The 22,450-nt window shown below is 50.8% G+C and overlaps 3 protein-coding genes across 5 annotated transcripts; 2 read left to right on the forward strand and 1 right to left on the reverse strand.

Annotated features, from left to right (window-relative positions):
* Nucleotides 1-30: 30 nt before the first annotated feature.
* Nucleotides 31-7,056, forward strand: TACO1 (translational activator of cytochrome c oxidase I). 3 transcript variants are annotated; one of them, XM_081836672.1, is made up of 6 exons: nt 31-155; nt 2,619-2,876; nt 3,643-3,749; nt 4,018-4,148; nt 5,731-5,908; nt 6,006-7,056. In XM_081836672.1, exons 2-6 carry the CDS (start codon nt 2,660-2,662, stop codon nt 6,204-6,206), a joined length of 834 nt encoding a protein of 277 aa, XP_081692798.1. In that variant the 5' UTR covers nt 31-155; nt 2,619-2,659; the 3' UTR covers nt 6,207-7,056. The 3 variants fall into 3 exon arrangements, with proteins under 3 accessions (XP_081692798.1, XP_081692797.1, XP_081692799.1); XM_081836671.1 differs by lacking the exon at nt 31-155 and adding an exon at nt 1,561-1,675; XM_081836673.1 differs by lacking the exon at nt 31-155 and adding an exon at nt 1,737-2,194.
* Nucleotides 7,057-8,296: 1,240 nt separating this feature from the next.
* Nucleotides 8,297-14,250, reverse strand: TBRG1 (transforming growth factor beta regulator 1). Its single transcript, XM_081837287.1, has 2 exons — nt 13,552-14,250; nt 8,297-10,013 (listed from the first exon to the last, which is right to left on the reverse strand). Exons 1-2 carry the CDS (start codon nt 13,683-13,685, stop codon nt 8,942-8,944), a joined length of 1,206 nt encoding a protein of 401 aa, XP_081693413.1. The 5' UTR covers nt 13,686-14,250; the 3' UTR covers nt 8,297-8,941.
* On the forward strand, nt 12,803-21,598 carry LOC309327780 (uncharacterized protein). Its single transcript, XM_081837273.1, has 4 exons — nt 12,803-13,148; nt 14,371-14,459; nt 15,130-15,230; nt 16,304-21,598. Exons 1-4 carry the CDS (start codon nt 13,140-13,142, stop codon nt 18,745-18,747), a joined length of 2,643 nt encoding a protein of 880 aa, XP_081693399.1. The 5' UTR covers nt 12,803-13,139; the 3' UTR covers nt 18,748-21,598.
* Nucleotides 21,599-22,450: the final 852 nt, after the last annotated feature.

The following is a 22,450-nucleotide window of genomic DNA, read 5'->3' on the forward strand; positions in this document are numbered from 1 at the left end:
TTTGTATTTGATTTTTTAACCCTTCGAGTATACGGCTAACAGCTTCTTGTGCTGAAGTTGACTTGGCTAAGGATGGGCGAATCGTGTCCGTTTTGGGTATTCTCAGTTTCTCGCTTTCCGTCCTGAAGTTCAGCTCTCCACATTTCCACATGCAGGTTTGTTTGTTTAAAGTCTTTATGAAAATTCATCAGCATTCTTCGGGTGAAATCTTCCTAATGACGCAAGCATTCCTATGTGCAATTTTGCCTCACCTGCAGGTTTGGTAAAGCAATAATCCCAAATAGAATCGTGGAGTTGGAAGGAAGCCCGGGGTCATCTAGTCCAACCCCCTGAAATGCAGGGATCTCAGCTTAAGCATCCATGACAGATGGCCATCCAACCTCTGCTTAAAAACCTCCAAGGAAGGAGAGTTCACCATCTCTTGTGAACTGTCAAACAGCTCTTACTATCAGAAAGCTTTTCTGAATGTTTCCAGGGTTCCTCAACCTCCAGATGTTTTTGGCCTACAACTCCCATGATCCCTAGATAGCAGGACCAGTGGTCAGGGATGCTGGGAATTGTAGTCTCAAAACATCTGGAGGGCCAAGGTTGAGGAAGCCTGGTTTAGTCGGTATCTCCTTTCTTGCAACTGGAAGCCATTGGTCCAGAGGAGGAGAAAACAAGCATGCTCCCTCCTCCATGTGACAGCGCTTAAGATATCTGAAGATGACTATCATGTCGCCTCTCATTCGCCTCTTTTCCAGGCTAAACATACCCAACTCTTTCAGGTGCTCCTCATAAGGCTTAGTTTCCAGACCCGTGACCACCTTGGTTGCCCTCCTCTGCACACGTTCCAGCTTGTCAATATCCTTCTTAAATTGTGGTGCCCAGAATTGGACACAGTATTCCAGATGCGGTCTGACCAAGTCAGAATAGAGTGGTACTACTATTTCTCTTGATCTTCTCACCACACTTCTGTATAGTGTATACTCCTGGAATGCATTTTTGTACAGTATGTCATTTTCACAGTTAAATGCATTTTTACTCACAGTTTACCCTAGTTTTTGCATTTCCATACAGACACTTAGCTGGATAAATGCCCTGCAGAGAAGTCCAAATTTTGAAAGATGGCTGTGTTTTGGTTCATGTATTGTTTTGGAAAGTGCAAATTAGCTTGGTTCGTCTTTAAATGTCAACTGAATAGCATTTCTCCTTTGTGGGCTTCTTGTCACCCCAACCCGTGACAATGTGTACTGGTTGTACCCAAAAACTTTCGCATTCCAGCTCTTTAAGAAATGATACTTGCCAGTAATGGGGACACACACACACACACACACACACAAAATCAATTCACTTTTTCCAGACTCCCAAACTAGACATGAGATTATTATCCACACCTTTAGACATCCCAAACTAGACATGAGGCCAAACTAGACATGAGATTATTATCCACACCTTTAGACCTTGCATGACTAATTTAAAAATAAATATCTGATAAAGGCACGCCTGAGGGAGGATAGAATCCTAGAGAATCGTAGAGTTTGAAGGGGCCATGAGGGTCATCTAGTCCAGGAATCGTTTGCCCACCATGGGGCTCGAGAGGAAAGAGTTAATTTCAGGTACCGCCTCTCTGTGGGCGGAGCTATTGCAGGAAGAATGCCGGGGAGTTCCATGACGCTGCTGCAGCTATTCCTCTGTAAGTTGGGACCCTCGCGTGGAAGAGGAAATGGTGGGGGGGGGCTTTCCTGGGTTAATATACAGTACTGTAGTACATGATGGAAGCTAGAACTCCTGGGTTCACCAGCAGTGAATCGCAGATTAGTTCTTCTGACACACTACTAGTCACAGTCTAGTTTAGATCCCACTCCTCCTTCTGTCTTTCGGTGCAAATGCTTATGAATTAAATTAATTTCAATCTGCATTTTGTGTCTGCGAGTGTAGAACCAGAGATCGTCGATTATTCCCGATAAAAGATGGATGCGTGTGATTTTTGTGTCTGCCCTTTTCAAGAGGCTCGTAACCTTCTGCGTTTAACCTTCTGCACTGGCTACTTTTCGCTACGGAATTCTGCGAATGTTTACTCCAATACCCTGTGCTGAACAATCTGGAGGAAAATAAAGTGTGAATAGTGGGGAAAGGAAAGCTAAGAACACTCAATAGGAGAAAGTTATAAACCAGCACTCTTTTGATGGCTTTCCCACATTTTGGACACCAGGTGTGTTTGCTGAGTTCTGTTGGGAGCCGGTGAACTCTCTGCATACCTCTTGTCGTGTAAAGCCGCTTCTCCTTTTCCATATGACGGAGGATCTTGCCCCCATCCATAAGGCTGATCTTTGTGTTTTTATTCTCCTTTGAGTAGCTTCTTGTCTCATTAAATCACAGGTGGGGAACCTTTTTCAGATTGAGGGCCACATTTCCTTGTGGGCAGTCTTCTCAGGACCAGAGGCAAAAGGGTGTGGAGCAATGAAAATCAATGGTTCCAGAATTTACCGTAGCAATTCAGCAATGTTCCAGTAGATTATATTGATGGATTGTGTGGTGTTTTTTTTGTAGGATTCTTATTTACCAGCCTCAAAATGAGCCATTTTCAAAACTGCATTTCCATATCACAACAGTCATCCCCCCCATTTGTTTCCAAGATTGAACTTCAAGACGGAACCTCTTCCGTCCCATCCAAGCCATGTCTGTAGGCTCCAGTCTCGTGAGGATGAGTGTCCTCTTCCGGCCACGCCTTCTGATGTTACTGGACCACCCGCATCGCGCTGTCCACGCCTCCCGTGCTGCCTTCGCCGGACACAACAAATGGTCCAAGGTCAAAAACATTAAGGGTCCGAAGGACGAAGCTCGGGGCCGTCTCTTCCAGAAGCTTAGCATGCTGATCCGACTGGCTGTAAGAGGTACAGAGGCAGGATTTCTGTTGCTATTCTGTAATGGAAGTGGAGATTCCTAGCACACAGCTAGGCTCCCATGTTTCCGCTTGCTGCGTGGCATGTGTGCCACCAGTCTCTGGCAAGCATGGGCGAAACCCAGCTTTGCCCACATACTTGGAGCAACAAATCTGGTCAGTGGCCATCCCCGCAGTTCCTGTTCCCCAGCTCCCAAGATTTATACAGAATGCACTAGGCTACATTCCCCTCCATTATGCTGAGTTTTCTTATTCTTTTTTTAATAATTATTTTTATTAATTTTCAGTTACAGTCCAATAATAGCCTCATTATAACAATACCAAATTATAATACCATTACTAATACCAATCATTCAAATACCGAATTATATAATTTAAGTGGCCGCCCACGTGCTAGATTTGATGGTTTGATGATTTTCTTTATTTCTGCCTTCCAAAATCTTATTGATTTCAATTATATTCCAGTCAAAATAATAATCCCTTATACAACAGCTGCACTATTAATAACTTCTATTCGCGTTGGCACATTAAATGATTTATAGAACTCCAAGCGAGGCACTCAAACTATATCCTTGTTCTTCCTGTGCGTGGCAATTATTCTGTCCATGGTGTTTCTTCCTTACGCTGAATTTTCGATTGTAAACACTTCAAGGCAAAGACGCTCTTGCGTTCCCATCATTCTGTGAAGCGAGACAACGCTTTATGATAAACCATTTGTTTAAGGGTAATCTTCTGTCTTCCTGCATTGTCTTTGCCAGAAGGCGGACCCAACCCAGAACTGAACACGAATCTCGCCAATGTTATTGAGCAGTGCCGCAGCAAGAGCATGCCCAAGGTCTCCATCGAAGCAGCACTCACCCGCGGGGTATGTTTCTGAGCTTTTTGGAGCCAGGGCTCTTTTGTGTGAGAGGAGAAAGTTGTGTGTGTGTGTTGTCTGGTGGGGTAACAAAGAAATCACTCGCTGTCTTTTGTGTCCTCTTTTGCCCAAAACTTAAATTGGTAGTAGTAGTAGTAGTGGAAAACCTTTTGACTCTCCACATGGCACTGAACTACAACTCCCATCATCTGGGTGTGTGTGTGTCTGTCCCTCAAGATACAACTTACTGTTCTTTTCAACTTTTCTCTTTTGGTAGGAAAAAATCAGGTCGTCCTACCTGTTGTATGGGGTGCGAGGGCCTGGCGGCTGCACCCTACTAATTGAGATGCTGACGGACAATACGAAAAGGTCCTTCAATGAAATCCGGCATCTTCTGAACAAACACGGGTTAGTGTGGGGGTGAAGTGGTCAGCTGGGGGTGGGGACCACATCTGGCTTGCAGTGGTTGAGAGGGTCTTACTGGGTTGGAGGAGAAGGTTCTGGATTATTTGCTTCCCGATGGTCACAGTGCGGCTTTTCTGGATTCCCTTTGGACTGGAGAAGTTCAAGCATTCCCCATCATATGGCGATGGTGGACAGCAGATGTTGGCTGCTCCTTCTCCTCCGTGTTCCTCACCGTCCCACCCTCTTACTTGTTGGGGCTGAACCTCCAGTGGCTCTTCGACTCAGGCAGATTCCCCATGCATTTCAGTGTTGCAGCTGCAAACATTCAACTCCAGTGCTTGGAGGGCTGTGGGGCTGGGATATCAGGGGCACGACAGAGGCAGTGGGAACAACACATCCTTGCTCTCCCCACCTCATCTCTACATGATGAGGAACATGTGAGGAAGATTCTGTGTCCAGGGCAGCTGTCTACCAGCTCCATCTGGTACGCAGGCTGAGACTCTACCTGCCTGCAGTCTGTTTTGCCGGAGTGTTGCATGCTCTGGTTATCTTCCGCTTGGCTTACTGCAATGCGCTCTACATGAGGCTACCTTTGAAGGTGACCCAGAAACTGCAACTAATCCAGAATGTGGCAGCTAGACTGGTGACTGGGAGTGGCCGTTGAACTACATTGGCTCCCAGTATGTTTCTGAGCACAATTCATAGTGTTGGTGCTGACCTTTAAAGCCCTAAACGGCCTCGGCCCAGAATACCTGAAGGAGCATCTCCACCCCCATCGTTCAGCCCAGACACTGAGGTCCAGCTCTGAGGGCCTTCCGGTAGTTCCCTCACTGCAAGATGTGAAGCTGCAGGGAACCAGGCAGAGGGCCTTCTTGGTAGTGGCGCCCACCCTGTGGAATGCCCTCCCACCAGATGTCAAGGAAATAAACAACTACAGAAGACATCTGAAGGCAGCCCTGTTTAGGGAAATTTTTAATGTTTGATGTTTTATTGTGGTTTTAATATTCTGTTGGAAGCCGCCCAGAGTGGCTGGGGAAGCCATGGATCTGCTACTGTTGTTGGACCACAACTCCCATCTGTGACCTTTGGCTTGGGCTTATAGGAGCTGGCATTCAGAGTGTGTCAAAATGCCAGCCTTGCCCAACCTGATGCCCTTGAGACATTTTGGACTCCAGCTACCATCTGCTGCCAGCCAGCATGACTGCTTTGGCTGGGGCTTATGGGAGTTGTAGTCTAAAGTACTTGGAAGTCTCTGGGTTGGGGAAGCCTGCAATAAAGGAGGTTTTGGTTGGGGTTTTTTAGTTTCTCTCTGGGAGAAGAGGAATGTACTCTAGTAAGTTGGAGGTGGGACCGTAGGAACCTGATTTCTCTGGGAAGAACATGGTTAAATATTGTGTGTATGGTACAGGACTGAGGCCTGCATGTCAGGCATGAGTTCTATATGCAGCCTCTGAGCAAACTGTATTCCCACACTGCTTCTAGTTTTGAACGTCTTCTTATATTTTTAGATCTTGTGGCTCACTATCACTTAATGTCCGTGCTGGGGACGGGCGGATTGCTGCCCCCCACTTTGTGTTCCCCGCAGGGGACAACTTGTTGACGGTGCCCAACATAACTTTGAGAAGAAGGGCGTTGTCACGGTGAGCAGCGAGAACCGGTCCGGCAACGCCGTCACCTTGGACCAGGCCCTGGAGCTGGCCATCGAGGCTGGAGCGGAAGATGTCCAAGAGGAGGAAGATGAGAACGAGAAGATGCTTCTGAAGGTGAGAGGCAGGTTTCTCATGTAGCTGCACTACTGTGTTCGAGTCTACGAAGCATTTGTGGCTGAATGCCTTTCTTCTTTTGCCCCCTTCTGCCCAGTTTGTTTGCGCTGTGCCAGCATTGCGCCAGGTCCGTGAGAAGCTCGACTCGCTGGGCCTCTGTTCTGTCTCTGCCGGCCTTGAGTTCATCCCAACCGTCAGCACCCAGTTATCAGACGAGGAGATGGATCAGGCGTCGCGGCTGCTGGAGGCTCTGCGGGACAACCTGGATGTCGTCCGTGTGTACGACAATATTGCATAGATTGATGAGCCTCCCTGGAGAACCTCTCTCAGCATCAGTGGCAGAAGACTGCTATAAGCTGTGGCCTGATGTGCACCATGCCAGCAGCCTTGCTGCGAGGTCAAATTTGAGGTGCGTTTTCTGAGCAGTTAAGGTTGGCAGCCAGGAATGAGGGTTATTGTGCTGCTGAGGCTTCCCCTTGTCTCCCCTGCTGGACTTTTCTCTCATAGTTGATGGTACCTTACCCGGAAGCAGGCCCACACTGTGAGCAAAATCTAAGGGGCCCTCGAGCAGCTGTGGATGTCGAGTGAGCACTCTGGCAAGGCTGGATTCTGGCCCTGTTTTGCACACTTCTTCTGCTGGAAAATCCAAGGAGTGTTCACTACAAAGGCCTCCTTCTTGAAGCCGCAACGTTCTCTGGAGTTCCAGTACTGAAGCAAGGTCCATGGACTTTTAGTCTTATTGATGACCCAGGAACAGCCAATGAATTGAGGTTATTCATGAGCTAGCAATGGCATAGTTACTGAGTGCCTCACTACCTCACCACCTGACTCCATGCCCAAATGATCCAAGTGGGATTTTTATGTTTTCTCAGGCATTGTTTGGAGGTGGGTGTGATTGCTGAATAACCCTGCAAGGGCAAAAACCTTTGATAACATTGTCCACTTTGTAAGAGTGGAAGGCTGCAAAGCAGGCGTCATGTTTTTAAGTGTGGTGGAAGCAGTCTGAAAGCTCACATGTATTTTGCCTTGGAAGACATCTGTTGTCAAGAGGCAGAAACTGGTGTGTTCAACAAGCCACGATTCCCATCTTTATCCTGAGTGTTGCCTGACGTTTGGAGAGAGCTAATTAAAGTTTTGTGTTTGCTGTAGCCTTCTGGTTCTGTTGCATAGAGAAGAAGTGGGAATAAGGAGTTTTGACTGGAAATGAGTAAAAGGATTAGCCATTACCCCCCTACTCGAGGCTCCCATAAATACTGGGTCATGCTTGTTTTCTCATTATGTGTCCAGAGGAGGGATCCCCGTAAGAGATAAGGAGAGCTAGTCAAGGGAAACTTCTGCCTTGTGCCTGAATGCACTCTCTCTACACTTCCTTCAGTGAATGCTAGAGAGCGAGTGTTTGGGAGTATGTTGGCAGCTAGTACACCTGTCTTCAAAACTATTTGTGTATGTTGCCGAGTGTTCCCTTGTTGATGTGTGTAAATTGAGCACCTACCTGCCTTTGTAGCTGCATGTGAGAGGTGGTGTGGATTACTCTCTGCACATGAGGCTGCTGCCCTTTTGGTATTTGTTTGGTGGCCATGCATACAAATGTGTGATATTAACAGGTGGATACCTGCATGCCTGCATTTTAAGCATCTCCCTGTGCCTGCATTGGGTGCATGTGAGAGTGTGGATTTCACTGGACGTCTACCAGTGCCTCACTATGTGAAAATTAACTCCTTCGTCTCTTTCCAAGTACCTGTCCTTTCAGTCTCTCCATGTTTATGTACTGTGGCTTTTACACGATAGCTGTATGCTATACACTGTCATTTTGTGAAGAACCTACAGAATTCCCAGTACACCTGCAAAAGTACAAAAAATAACCTACTACAAAGAGTGGGAACATATTTCTGCATCAATGTGCTCTGGTTCAGGATGGCAGTGTGTGTTTTTGGCAGAAGCTGTGTCAGCCATTTTAGCCTGAAACTGGTTTTTGTTATACAGTGGCACCTTGGGTTAAGTACTTAATTCGTTCCGGAGGTCCGTTCTTAACCTGAAACTGTTCTTAACCTGAAGCACCACTTTAGCTAATGGGGCCTCCTGCTGCCGCTGCTGCACGATTTCTGTTCTCATCCTGAAGCAAAGTTCTTAACCTGAGGTACTATTTCTGGGTTAGCGGAGTCTGTAACCTGAAGCGCATGTAACCTGAGGTACCACTGTATAAATATAATATGTACCATTGAGACACCACCCACTGCTTCCTACCCTGAAAAAAGCCAGCCCTCCCAACTATTACCAAAATCTGACCAAAACTGGGAGATTGTGGAGGCCGAGAAGTCCACAAGAGAGAATCCTTTAATGGAACTGTGTTCTCACATACCTGATCTCAAAGATTCCTGCAGGCCGGGGCAAAATTTCAAAAGCTTTATTACAAACAGGTTTCACTGATGAGTCCTGTATACAAGCCTCTTATCATACAGGCCCAAGAAAGTAGAAGAACCTGTCACAATGCTTTGTTCAGTCGCCATCAGCTCCTCCTCCGATGCAAATGTCTCTGTGTAGAGAGTTAAGTATGCCCACGTGATTCTGCCAATACTGGTCTAATTCTCCTCCGGCTCGACCCAAGGAAACCCCCAACCATTAGTGACAGTGATTTTCATTAAAGTAGAAACACCGAAAGAAAAAAATTGACAAACAATCATTTGAAGTACCTATTTCAATAGTGTGTGTGAATGTAAATACATGGCTTACTCCAGGGGAGAGACAGCCAACACATTGCCCTCCAGGTGCTGTTAAGACTACAATTCCCATCATGCCTGATCATTGGCCATACTAGCTCAGGCTGATGGGAGCTGTAGTCCAACCGCATCTGCAGGGCACCACATTGGCTACCCCTGTTAGGGTGTCTCCATGCAAACTGATGCCCATGAAGACTAAAAGAGCCAGCTCCAGCTTCAAAGCAGAACTAGCAGTTTATGACATCTATGCAGTTGCAGCTGCTAGAAAACTCAGGTGGAATAATGGACGGCTCCGGCCTGTGGCCTCCGGCCCAATTCAGTCAGTGTCACTCTCTGGGCTTTGGGGGATGGGGGAGCCTCCTGAGGGAGCGCAGGGCAGGAAAAGTTCTGCATATCCGTTGCCACTTGGTGGGGAAGGGGTGGCGGTGGGGAAGTCCAGGCCCACAGGCCCAGCCAGGCCTTGGCTTTGGAAAGCCTCATAGTCAGTCCCAGGGTTTCCTGAGGGCAACCCCTCAGGAGGGGGGCCATCCGCTTGGCGGCACACCTCAAAGCGCAGCCAGCGGTACCCGGTGCACTTGCGAGCTCCTGGGCAGCTCTGGATGAGGTGCTGAATGGCCGGGTGGGAGAGGCCAAAGAACTCGGCCCCTGCTGGCTCAAGGTGCGCTGCTCCCACAGCCTCAAGAAGCTGAGCGTGGCAGGCGTCGGGAGTGGAGCCAGCGACCACGCAGCCCGGCTCATCCTCAGGGGCAATCTCAAAGTGCGGCCCGCCACCGCCGTCCTTGATCTGGCAGGTGTAGAGGCAGCGGTGGACTGGTCTGCGGGTGCTGGCGAAGATCCTGGTGCTGCAGTAACCGACGGGATAGATGGCCGTCTCCGTGTGGAAGCCTGGGCGGTCGGGAACAATTTCCCCCAAGCTGTAGACGGTCAGTGGACCCAACGCAATGGGTAAAACCGGCCGCCCGGAAGGATCCAAGGGAAGCGGCGGAACCAGCCGGCGGACGCTGAGATCGGGGGCCGCCCTGCGCTTGGAGGCCCGGCCGTTCTCTTTGCCTTTGCGTTCTCGGCGGGGCTTGCGGGCAGCCGGCTCATCCGGCGAGGGCTGCGAAGCGGAAGCGACGGCCGGCAGAGGAGGCTCGTCTTCCGCCAGGGCTTGCGCTTGCAACAGGCGAGCGAGCAGGAACCGGCGCTCTTCACGGACACGCAGGTATTTCGCCTCGAGCCTGGCAATCTCGTCGCACAGAGCTGCATTCTCGTAAACCAGCACTTTGGCTGCACGGCGCAGGCGCCGGAATTTCAGGCGGTAACGCTCGCCTTGGTTTTTGCGTAGGGTTTTCTTCATGGCAAGGGGGGTGGGCAGGATGGAAGGGGGTCGCTTGAGCAGACAAAAGCTGGGGAGGAGAAAAGATTCAAGAGGCAATTCCAATATTAACACACACACACACACACACAAATCATACAAACATTTCCAGCTCAGTATTATCCCCAGGATCGGAGTGAGTAACCACCTTTCATAATGCTAAAAAGGCTCAGATACACATTCAGATGAACAGTATACTCCTTGGGTGTACTGCTATCCCTAAATCCAGGCACTAGAATGTTTTTGTACCTTCAAGGGTGCCTGAAATTATGCTCAAAAGTACATAGGATCTTTTTCTCCTCTCTAACTGGATCTTCACCTGCACATGATGCTGAAGGCTCACTGGGGGATCTTAGCAGCATCTGCTCAAAGAATCTCCTACAAGGAAATTTCATGAGTTTTCCATTCCGACATAGTTTTTAATCCCATTTTGCTACCATTTCCCTCCAGCAGCGGTAAAATATTATGGAATTTTAAAAGGCATGACTTCCTGGCCAGTTTCTTATTTTAGATATTAAAAGCATCAAACAAAGGGCAGGCAGTTCTGTAGCAGTGGGGTAAATAGAAAATATTAAACACAACCTTCATAAAACTAGGAGAACTTAGTAAAGCTCCTCTCCGGAATGGAAATGGAATGAGGAAGCCGTAGCCAAAGAGTTTAGAGAGCTTTGATAGCAGTTTATAAAATTATGTATAGCAAGGATGGGGAACCTCCAGAGGTTGCTGAACTGTAACCATAATCTCTGGCCATTGATCACATTGGCTGAGGGCTGAAGCGAACTGGAGTGCAATATCTGGAGAGTCACAGGTTTCCCAATCCTAATATATAGTGTGGATATGTGTTTTCCCACATCCCTGTTCCATATTAGACCATACCACCCTGTGATCCTCAGATGAAGGGTGGTAAAAACAAGAACTCTGGGTGACTCAGTGTACTGGCAGTAGGATCATGACAGATCAGGCGAATGGCCCATCTAGTCTAGCATCATGGAAGGTATTTGTCCTATACATACGTCATACATGTAAAGCACACGCAGCACACGTTTACAGCTCATGGCTCCCACCCCTAGGAATCCCCGGAGTTTAAGGGTGCTGGGAACTGCAGCTTTGCAAGGGTAAAACTACAACTCCCGGGTTTGTTTGTTTTTGAGATGCCGCATGCTTTAAACGTATGGTGTGGATCTGTCGTCTAAGTTTTACTCAAGGCAGACCCAGTGAAATTAATGGGCATGACGAAGCTAGGGCCCGTTCATTTCAACAGGCCTACTCCTGAGCAAAACTTAGTTGCCTACCATCCCTGCTCTCACAGCGGCCAGCCAGATGCAAGCCTAAAGAAGGACCCGAGTTGCAATGTATGCTTGCAACTTATGCTGAATCTGGGGGTCGGTGCGACACATGCAGCGCTTTTGCCAAGGAAGCGGCTGAAAATGATGCAACTGCCTGCAAACAATCGATGCTCGGCCACGGGATCCCCACCCCACCCCCCTCTTTCATTTGCAGCCCCCCAGCTTCTCACCCAAATGTTGCCGCTGCTCCCTTTGCTCTCCCGGAAGCTCTGGCGGGGACCGGAAGCTTCTCTGCGCCGCGCGCCCCGCCTGGGTAACCCTTTCCTCCCTGGACAAAAGGACAGCCTGGTTTCCAATCGGGAAGGGGCGCGGGGAGCGAGGAGGGGTCGCCAACCTTTTGCTTCGGGCGGGGCATCAGCGGGGCAACAATGTCAGAATGTGGACTGAAAGGTCCTGAGCGATGCTGGTCACAATGCGAAAAGCCCTCCTTGTTGCGGCCGCCGCACCTCCTGCTCGCTCTGCGGAGTGGGAGCCAGCCCTGCACGGCTGCTGCACCGCTGTCTCTCTAGGCCGGAGAAAAGTCATATCCCTACGCCTGTTAAATGGCACAGGAGCCCCATCAGGAGACAAAATCTGCAACTGGATTCTCGGAAGGGGTTAGGGAGGGAGGGAAGCCAGAATTCCGGCTGAGAAGGAGGTGGGGAGTCTTATTTACCAGGGCAGGTGGTACCAGGTTCAAGTCCTGGCATCTCAGGTACTGCTGGGAGAGGCCCCTGCCTGAAACCCTGGAGAGCTCCCGCAGTCAGTGTTGACAGAACTGAGCGAGATGGACCAATGGCCTGATTCACTTTTCCATTTTTTCCCTATGAGGTGTGCAACATGCTAACAAACACTGCCTTGTTTCATGTTAAATGTCACCAAAGCTAGGGGGAAATGGCCACACAAATCCATCACAAAATCGTCTCCTGCAAAATTTCGTGCCAAATATGTTGGTATTTTTTCCGACATCCTAACACTGACTTTCAGCGACATCTGATGGTATCTGATATTTGGCATCCAATATTAGATAGGTAAAGAGGACCGTGAGACTTCTGAGTGCGTGTAAACCACCTAAGCTAGTGCCCTCCAGAACATCGTGTGGAAGTACATTCCGGAATTAAATTTTAAAAAGATTGCTTAGGGCCTCTGCACGTGTTCAAAGACAATTTCGCCTTGACTTGACATGCTCTGGGGGCACTATGTCCTTCCTGTCACTGAAAGCATAACGAAAGCATATTTGGGGTGGCGCCTATTAAGCAATTGCCTATTAAGCAATTGACCCTCCTTTCCTAATACACAATGTCTTTGGGACAATTTATTTTTCTAACCCTTTCCCCACTGGGGAATGCCAAGTAGGTGTCCCCCCCCCCCCGCGTTGTCCTCTATCCTCTTGGGACTAATGAAACAGTATTTCTGCCCCAGAGACATAATCTGATCCAGCCAGGCTGGCTGGCTGACAACGCGTGGGTGAAGAAATGAATTACCCAAGGTCATTTTACTATAACGCGCGCCACGACTCATCCACGGAGCCCTTCGGCTTTTGCTATGGGGTTTGGGGCGGGGAGTGTGATTCCACCCCTGACAACCGCCCCCCCTCCATCAGCTCTCGTCCCTGCCTGGGGGGAGATGTGGGGGGAGGTCGGAAGGCGGCACGCGCACGAGATCTTCGGTCTCTACTGGCTGCTAGTGCTCCTGGTGCGCCGGGAAGGGAAGGGGGGGAGCGGAGCCAAGCGGGAGGCCAGGCGGGCAGGAGGAGGCGGAGCCGGGCCTGGCGGTGGTGCATTGTCTGCCGGGCTTAACCCCTCGCGTGCTGCGAGCCGTGCAGGGGGGCTATGGAGACGGTAAGGGGTGGCAGGGCAGCGCGGGTGAGGGGCTGGGGAGGAAAGGGGGAGCCTTTGCTGGAAGGGACCCGGCTGCGCACAGTACCAAGGGACCTTGGAGAAGGCCAGGCCGTACGCTGCCCCGGGGGCGGAAGCAGGGACAAAGATCCTGGCAAAAGGGGGGGGGGGCCTGGCAACGAGGCTCAGGTCTCCAGGCCCGGGGATCGGGAAAGGGGGCCCTCGCGGAAGGCGCGCCCCGAAGCTGCTGCGCTTGTGCGCTCTGGCCGGGGCTGCGTGATGTTGGGTTTATGGAGAGCGCTCTCCCTCTGCCCTGGCATGCGGAGATGAGGGAGCCCAGCTAAAAGCAAGAATTTGGGAGGTACAAGGAGGCTACGGAGACCTCGAGAGTCCTGTAGGGAAGGACCTGCGGTTCCGAGGTGCGAAGAGGAAGGGGTAAGGATGTGGTCCCGATCCTTCCCAAGCGCGATCCTTTGCAGAGAGGGGGCCGCTCCCTTTAGGCCCCGAGCGGACCTGGGGATGTGCGTGTCCCTGGGGCATGCGCGTGGCACCGTAAACCTAAGCGGGCTGTTTTCCTTCCCAGCTTCGGTTCCGCCACAAGATTTCCCCCGGGGTCACGCCATACATTCAGAACACTCCAATGCCACCTTAACAGTCCTGGAGAATCCTGGGAATTGTAGTTTGTCGAGGGTGCTGGGACATGTAGTTCTGCGAGGCCCGCAGCCTTGACAAACTACAGTTCCTATGATTCTTTTTTTGGAGGGTGTGGGAGCCCAAAAAAGAGTGATACAAGAGTAGTTTAAAGGTATGGTGCACGAGTGGCCCTGGTAGGACAAAGAGTCTGACTTGGAGACTTGTTTTTTTGTAGGTGTGATTTACATTGTTTTATCTTATTCTCTGCATACATGCGTCATTCTCACAACAACCCTGAAAGGCGAGCTCTGATTCGTCTTTATGCCAAGCTACAATTCCCAGGGTTCTTTGTGGGAGAAGCCGTGACTCTTAACAGTGGTATAAGGCTGCTTTGAAGTTATGGTGTGGGTGCGAAATGCCTGCCTGCTGGCTTGCCCTTCCCTCTCTCATCCCTGTGTCTGTAAGTGTCAGAGAGGGAGAGAGGGATGCTGCTTCTACACCTTATCCGGCAAAATCTTTATCCAGGCCAGCAGTGTGGGAGCCTCACCCAGCTTTGTCCCCATCTACTGACACTCTCTTCTCTCCCATGCAGATGGAATTGGTACCCTACCCAGGCTTCCCAGTGGATGTTGAAAACAATGGACCCTTTCCTCTGGAGGAGGATGATCCCAGCATCCCAAAGTACAATCCACTTTCTTTCTCCTTTTCCTTTCCTTACCTTTATAAACCCAATGAGGGCTGCTCAATTCTATGCCCATTTACCTGGGAGTGAGTGAACTCAGCTGGGTCTTTCTTCTGGGGAAACATGTGCAAGACCAGGCTGTGTGACACTTAACAGTCCTGGGGTTGCATATGCTCTGATGTCCATGTGGCGCTCGAGACTTCGATGTGGCACTTTCGCAAGAACTCTGGTCTTGGCATGTGGTGGTGGTTGTAGAACTGAGTGCCCAAGGAAGAATGGCCTCTCCCAATTCCCTGGGCACCTCCCCTCATTCCACAAACATGGGGCCACCACCGAAAAGGTTCTGTCATGGGCCACCATCAACTAGGCAGGGCCCTGTGGTGACACCACCACTAAGGCCTCACCTGCCCATTGCAGTGTTTGGGGTGGTTGATCTAGGCATCTTTTGTACAATGCAGAAAGGAGAGTCACTTACGAGAAAATGACAAGTGTTCTTCTGGTCAATGTAGGTCTTTGATTCACAGGCTCAGGGAACCCACATTTCAGTGTGAACATCCACTTTGTGAAAAAACCTAAACCCTTGAATTTTTATTTATTTTTAATGGGCATGTGAGATTTGTGTGAGGAAGGTTCTGTAAGGTTGCCCCGTCTAAATGGCTTGTCCTTTAGGTTCTCAGTCGTCAAACCACATTTCCCCTGGATGGAGCACGGGGAGGAGATGCAGCTGCCAGAGCCAGGAGAGAGGCAGGAGCTGACAGTGGTCAACGCAGGTAAGGAGCAATGGCTTGCTTGCACGGAGGGGACAGTGTGGTCTAGCGGTTAGAACTTTGGGGAAACCAAGCTCTACATCCCCACATGGCCAGGACGCTCACGGGGGTGACTTGGGCTGGTTGGTCTTAGGCCTGTGATGATTTTGTTATATGCTTGATTTTCATAGAATCATAAAGCTGTAGAGTTGGAAGGAACCCTGAGGAATGCCTAGTTCAAAACCCCCTGCAGTTCAGGAATACGTAGCTGTCCGCTGGTCTCCCAGAACCAGACGAGGCATGAAAATGGCGGAGGAGAGGTTGGCTGCTTGCAGGCACAGTTTCTGATTGCTGGAAAAAAGACCTGGAGAGGAGGGGACCTAGGAAGCTACGGGGAGGCACGGATTTTCAGTCTCAGCAACTGCTCCATGGAGACAAAAATCCCTCCCATAGGGTGGGAGATGACTTGCTTTCCCCGGTGGCAGAGCTTCATGCTGCAGCACCAGGGGTGCGGAGAGCAGGCGGGTGCGGGGCTGGTGCATGTCCCGGGGGCGTGGCATGCTGCCTGTGAGGGCGTGGCACCCAGCGTGGGCGGGGGGGCAGCCGCGATAGCACCCCACCGGGATCGCACTGCTGGGGGCAGTGCACTCGCCCCCCCCACTCCTCTTCCTCCGCCACTGGCTGTCCCCATTAGGCCTGACACTCAGCCAAGTCTGTGAGGGTCGCGTTTTTTCTAATAAAGAATTAATTCCAACTTTGAACTGTGTGATAACAACAACAACAATTTATTTATATCCCACCTATCTGGTTGGGTTTCCCCAGCCATTCTGGGTGGCTCCCAACAGAGTATTAAAAACACGATAAAACATCAAACATTAAAAACTTCCCTAAACAGGGCTGCCTTCAGGTGTCTTCTAAAAATCAGATAGTTGTTTATTTCCTTGACGCCTGAAGGGAGGGTGTTCCACAGGGAGTGCGCCACTACTGAGAAGGCCCCCTTTGCCTGGTTCCCTGTAGCCTCACTTGCCTACACGCTCCTGTGACAATAAGCCTGATCCAGCACAGCACTTCTTCACGATCTTCCTTTCTCCCACCAGGTTCTGACACAAGTGAGGAAGAGGAGGAAATGGTGGAAGGTGCTGAGGAGCAAGGGGCCTCGACTTGCCTGGAGAGCTGGGACTGGGGCCAAGCAGCGTCGGGAGAGAAGGACGCGGAGGCCTCCGTCGCCACAGACCCTCGGCCGTTCCACTGCTCGGAGTGTGGCAAGGGCTTTGCCCAGAGCTCAAACCTGGTGAAGCACCAGAGGATCCACACCGGGGAGCGCCCGTTCCGGTGTCCCGAATGCGGCCGCGGCTTCAGCTGGAGCTCCTCGCTGGCGGAGCACCTCAAGGCGCATGGTGGGCGCCGCCCCCACGCCTGCGGCGAGTGCGGGAAGCGCTTTGCCCGGGGCTCTACGCTCGCGGAGCACCAGCGGGTGCACACGGGGGAGAAGCCTTTCCGGTGCCACCAGTGCGGGGCCCGTTTCTCGCAGAGCTCCACCCTGGCGCACCACTTGCGCACGCACTCGGGCGAGCGCCCCCACGCCTGCCCCGACTGCGGGAAGCGGTTTGGGCGCAAGTCCACCCTCGTCACGCACCGGCGGACCCACACCGGCGAAAAGCCCTACCTGTGCAGGGAGTGCGGCCGCTGCTTCGGCGTCAGCTCTGACCTGGCCAAGCATGTGCGCAACCATTGCGCCAACGGCAGTGGCTGGGGGAATGCCGCTGCAGAAGTGCCCTGCTCTACTCCACTGCCAGCAGCAGATCGGGGCAGGCAGCAAAATGAATATGCTTCGCTTAAGGGCTCAGATGCAGGTGGGCAGCAAAATGACCGTCCAGAGGAGGAGGAGGAGGAGGAGGAAGAGAAAACCTTTATGTGCTCTGAATGTGGGGAAGGCTTCAGGCAGAGTTCTGAGCTGACTCAGCATCAAAAGATCCATCTGAGTGAAGTTGCTCTCTGCTGCCATCAGTGTGGAGAAACCTTCCCTGACCAATCAGAACTAGGCGCCCACGTGGCAAGTCACAGTGTGGAAGAGAAGCCACACAAATGCTCTGACTGTTACGCTTGCTTCTCTGAAAGCTCTGCCCTCCAGATACATCAGAGACTACACCTTGGAGAGTTATCCCACTCCTGCCACCAGGGAGGAGAGAACTTCCCTGATAACTCTGACCTGGAGGAGCCCCACAGCACTCGCAATGGGAAGCAGAATCCCTTTGAGTGTCCAGAGTGTGGGGCCCACTTTGCTGAGGCCACTGCTTTGGCTGCACACCAGACAACCCACCTGGATGTGGAATCGTTTCCCTGCCCCCAGTGTGGGAAAACCTTCCTAGATCGGGATGAGTTGGCCCTTCACCAAGTGAGTCATGCTGGCAGAGGAGATGAGGAGGCGGAAGAGAAGCCTTATAAATGTACCATCTGCAGCACTTGCTTCTCGGACAGCAGTGATCTCCTGGCGCATAAAGTGAGCCATGGGGCGGATGGAAGATCCCACTCCTGCCACCAGTGTGGCGAAACGTTTCCTAGTGACTCGGAGCTTGCCATTCACCAGCTGAGCCACACGACAGAGGCCGCCTTAGACAAGCTGTACTCCTGCGCCGTGTGCGGCAAGTCCTTTGCGCTATTTGCCACGCTGGCGGCGCACGAGCGCACCCACATGTCAGACGACGATGCCTACCGCTGCCCGACGTGCGGTGAACGTTTTCCAGACAGCGGCAAGCTGGGGAGGCACCAGCGTCGCCACTTGGGCGAGGAGAGGCCTTTCCGGTGCCCGGCGTGCGGCAAGGGCTTTGTGTTGCTTTCGGGGCTGCGGCAGCACCAACGCGACCCTCCGGCCCGGTGTCCTCAGTGCGGCGAGACCTTTGTGTGGCGCTGCCGCCTCACCGAGCACTGCCGCAGCTGCCACCCGGCGGAGCGCCCCTACAAATGCCCCGATTGCGGCAAGGGCTTTGCGCAGAGCTCAAAGCTCCTGCGCCACCAGGTGACACACACCGGCGAGAAGCCGTTCAAGTGCCCCGACTGCGGCAAAATCTTTAGCCAAAGCTCCAACTTGGCGGAGCACCGTCGCACGCACGCCCCGGGCAAGGCGCACTGCTGCGCAATCTGCGGCAAGGCTTTTGCCCTGGGCTCCTACCTAGCCAAGCACCAGGCCACACACACGGGCGCCCGCCCGTTCCGGTGCACCGAGTGCGGCAAGGGCTTCCGGCAGAGCTCCAACCTCATCCAGCACCAGCGGACGCACACCGGCGAGAGGCCCTACGCCTGCGCCTCCTGCGGCAAATCCTTCACCCAGAACTCGCACCTGGTCAAGCACCGGAGAGTTCATACAGCCGAGAGGCCGTACCGCTGCCCCGTCTGTGGCAAGAGCTTCCGGCAACGCGGCAACCTGGCTGAGCACCAACACCAGCACGCCGGCACCCGCCCATACGTCTGCGGCGCCTGTGGGAAGTCGTTCCGGTGGAGCTCCGCTTTCTCCAAACACCAGCGTACTCACCTTGCTCCCTGACCCTGTGAGGAAGGGGAGGGGGGAAAGCAAGAAGTTCTTCCCACATATCTGGCCTTCATTGAGCACCAATGGACCTTCCTTCCTTGCTCTCAGTTTCTTACATCTAAACAGGAGATCCCTTTCTAAGAATACAGACCAGTGGACTTGGGCTGTGCCCTGATCCTGACCTTTCATCTTAAACTTTGCCCCTTCAATCTGACCCTGAGTATAGCCTTCTGCTTCCTGACTCTGAGGCCTGGCCTTCACACAAACAGGAAATTAGAGGATTTTGAACCTCCAATGGTGCTGACGGAATCACCCTTTGCAAACTGATGGCCCCGCAACTTCGATTTCCATCCCCTTCTCTAAAATCTAAAATGGTCTTCGTGCTGTTTCTGGGATTTCCCCCAAGGGAGCAAACCTCGTAGATTCTTGTCTCGTTCTCTGAGCATCCCTAATCTTTGTCGTAATGCCCTGGTTAATTTTCTGATTTCAGACTTCTGATTCTTATCTTTAACTTTCAGTGATCTGAATTCAGTCCTTGACTGAATTATGTAACACCTGAAACTTTATATTTAGCCTGTGTGAGACTCCCATTTCAAAGCCTGAAATTCTAACCAGCAAGTCCTCAACTTCATCCTTGAGCCAGTTTTGTTTCCCAGATGTTAAGGAGACCCCAACAGAGAAGTGACAGGCATTGAAGCTGGCCATTGTCCTCTGAACTTGAACTCAGGGCTTTAGGCCTTACTTTGTTCCCAGCAGGAGCCTGTCAAATGTACCACGGTCTTCTGTTCTTGGACAGCATGAGCTTGGTGAGGGGGGTGGGGGCAGTGATAGTCAAAACTATCTTTTGTAAAATTGGGGAAACGTTTGAGAAAGCTTGTTTATTTTTCTGTTACATTTATTCTGCTGTCCCTCCAAGAAACTCAGGGCAGGTCTTTTTGGGGTTAGTTGCCGCCCTTTTATCTTCCCTATTGTCCTGTGAGATGGTTTGAGCTGTTTTCCCCCTCAAAGTTACTAAAAACAGCTTTGTGGCCCAGGTCTCTGGGCGAGTGGGAGCATTTCTGCCCTCATGGAAGCTTTTTTGGAAGAGGACCACCTGGCATTTCTGTCCTTGCATCATTGTCCCCTCTATTCTGAGGTCACATTCACACCATACATTTAAAGTACTCTGACACCACTTTAAACAGTCATGGCTCCCCCAAAGGATTCTGGGAGCTGCAGTTTGTGAAGGGTGCTGAGGGCTGTTTGGAAACCCCTGTACCCTTCAAAGAGCTGCAGAATTCCCTTTGAAGAGGGATTAGTCGTTAAATGACATCTGGCGGCCATTTTGTGTGAGCCGCTGGTCCAACTGAGGAAGCAAGATTCATGCCAGCAATGGGGAACCTGTGGCCTTCCAGATGTTGCTGGAGTCCAGCTCCCCACAGCCCCAGGGGAACATAGCTGTCAGGGATGATGGGAGTTGTAGTCCAGCAACATACTGAGGGCTGCAAGTTCCCCATTCCCAGTCTAAACCATTAAGGGCAAGGAATGAAATAAAGGAAGGAAAGTGTAAATATAGCTAGTTTGCATGATGTTTAAACAAACAGGAAAAGCAAATCTCTTCCCACAAAGGGGCAAAATGTCGTCACCTCTTAGTTTCTTTACTTTCTGTTCCTCTCAGGCTGAATGGAACTATTGCATTCGACTCACACCTTGAACGGGGTTGTGGAGGAAATGAATGAGGCTGATGGGTGTCATATTTTAAACTTTATTGCCTTTAAAAGAAACTGCTGTTTGGGGAGGGACTCGCCTGGGTCAGGATATTGGAGACGGGGTAGGGAAAGAAAATTCTTCCTGGACAAGAGTTTTAAAAGTGTTCTTTGGGGGGGGGGAAATATATATAAAGGAATGTATTGTGCTGGGTATATGCTCCCACGCCCCTTATTAAAAACTAATGGGCTTTAGTCAAAAGGAGTCTTTCCCACAAGTGGAACTCCCTTTTAATGACTCCCCCCCCCCAAAAAAAAGCCCAAATGAAACCCCTCCGAGATTCATTTATTTTTTATTAACAGGGTGGAAAGTTTCTTAGAAATGAAGTTAGATGGAAATCCCATTTGTCATAGGGATATACCTTTCATAAAAGACAGGAGAGAGAGGACATTGGTGACACCCCATCGCAATTCACATGTTTATTCAGAAATGAGCCCCGCAGTGTTCAATGCAGGTGTGCCGGGTTCCACCCAATGTTCTGGGTGCCCAGTGTGCATGTGTGACTAGGAGGTACTGTCTTGTATGGGTGCCAAAGGGCCAGGCTGTGGCAGAAGTAGGGAGCCTGTGGCCTTCCAGATTTTGTGAGACTACAGTTCCCATCATTGTAGCCATTGGCCATGCTGGCTGGGGCTGATGGGAGCTGGAGTACAGCATCATCTGGAAGGCAACAGGTTCTCCACCTCTGGTCTGTGCTAAGGCACAAAATAGTAGCATTTTGAGCTTCTCTGTAGACAAACTCAAGTCAGACCACTGATCCATCTAGCCAGCCAGTATCATTTACCAATGGCAGTGGCTGAACTGTATGGTCCTTTCCCAGTCCAGCTTCCTTAGGTCCATTTTCAAAGCTGGAGATACCAGGGACCGTTCATCTGCTGAAGCCTCTGCTCAACCCCTGAGCAAAGGGTCTTCTCCCATTTTATGCTTCAGTTAATGGTTCGGTGCTACTTGGCTTGTATGCGCATGGTCTTCCGTGATTACAAAAGACGTAGTCAGATCCATGCGCCCTTCTGTGATGATTTAAAAAGAAATGATAATAATTCTGCTCCAAGGTGACGAAATTCCGCAATGACAAAAAGATGGATTCTGCAACCTGAATAAAATTATGCAAATATGCATGGTTTATCTTTGTTTTTTGATTCATTTGTTTTGCTGGTGATGCTCGGAACGGGGCAGGGCAAGGAGGAGCACTGAACTCCCCTCCCCCCAGCTGCTATAAATCTTATGCAGCAACTGTTTGCACTGCTGAGATTCACCACCCACAGGATTAAATGTATCTTTAGAAACACAAGAAACTTGGTTGTTGGGTGGGTGGGTAGAATTGGCCCTGGCCAATCTCATTCTGCAGCTTTTTTCTGCTGTTGTGTAATTGCAACATATACGCTGCCTGATTATAAGGGTAAGTTGTTTTTAGTGGATACAGATTGGATTGTAAGCAGGTTTGAACCACAGACCTAACAACAGCTTGCCAGGGATGTAACAGTTAAAGATTCTGCTCTACACTGTCAGACACCATCAGATTTCAGCTGGTGGGCTAGGAGGAAGGAGAAGCTATTTTCCCCTTTAGCTCCTCCCAAACTGGAGAAATGCAGTCCAGCCACAGGAGAGATGGGCATCCTTCAAATATGGAGTACTGCCGCAGAGCCAGCAGTAGTCATGGTTGGGATTGTTACGTCTTCAACAGGTACATGAATGCATGTTCAGTAAAGTGAGCAAGCACTTGACTCAAAAGTTGTTTTTTTAAAAAATGCGACAAATAGTGTGGATATGGCGCTGTCCAATGCAGCAGCTGTTCTGAGGGACGCAAGCAGTAAAGGAAGGCCAGCTCTGTTGCTGCTATAACTCTCCTTGCCCACCAGAGGGCAGCTGTTCCTGTTCTCAATGTCAGAACTGATTTTCCATCAGTGGCGTAGCGTGGGTTGTCAGCACCCGGGGCAAGGCAAGTAATTTGCGCCCCCTAACCCGTGGATTTGCG

This window comes from Podarcis erhardii (genome assembly GCF_964252035.2).
Source record: "Podarcis erhardii genome assembly, chromosome: 13".
Lineage (NCBI taxonomy): Eukaryota > Metazoa > Chordata > Lepidosauria > Squamata > Lacertidae > Podarcis > Podarcis erhardii.

What these genes read in the sequence shown, in the direction of transcription:
- TACO1 (XM_081836672.1), top strand. Translation starts at nt 2,660, where the DNA reads ATGTCTGTAGGCTCCAGTCTCGTGAGGATGAGTGTCCTCTTCCGGCCA. An exon ending in AAGCAGCACTCACCCGCGGG is followed by an intron (nt 3,750 to 4,017) that starts GTATGTTTCTGA and finishes CTCTTTTGGTAG; the next exon opens with GAAAAAATCAGGTCGTCCTA. An exon ending in CATCTTCTGAACAAACACGG is followed by an intron (nt 4,149 to 5,730) that starts GTTAGTGTGGGG and finishes TGTTCCCCGCAG; the next exon opens with GGGACAACTTGTTGACGGTG.
- LOC309327780 (XM_081837273.1), top strand. An exon ending in GATGATCCCAGCATCCCAAA is followed by an intron (nt 14,460 to 15,129) that starts GTACAATCCACT and finishes CTTGTCCTTTAG; the next exon opens with GTTCTCAGTCGTCAAACCAC. An exon ending in GCTGACAGTGGTCAACGCAG is followed by an intron (nt 15,231 to 16,303) that starts GTAAGGAGCAAT and finishes TTCTCCCACCAG; the next exon opens with GTTCTGACACAAGTGAGGAA.
- TBRG1 (XM_081837287.1), bottom strand. Translation starts at nt 13,685, where the DNA reads ATGCCCCAGGGACACGCACATCCCCAGGTCCGCTCGGGGCCTAAAGGG. An exon ending in TTCGCACCTCGGAACCGCAG is followed by an intron (nt 10,014 to 13,551) that starts GTCCTTCCCTAC and finishes TCTCCTCCCCAG; the next exon opens with CTTTTGTCTGCTCAAGCGAC.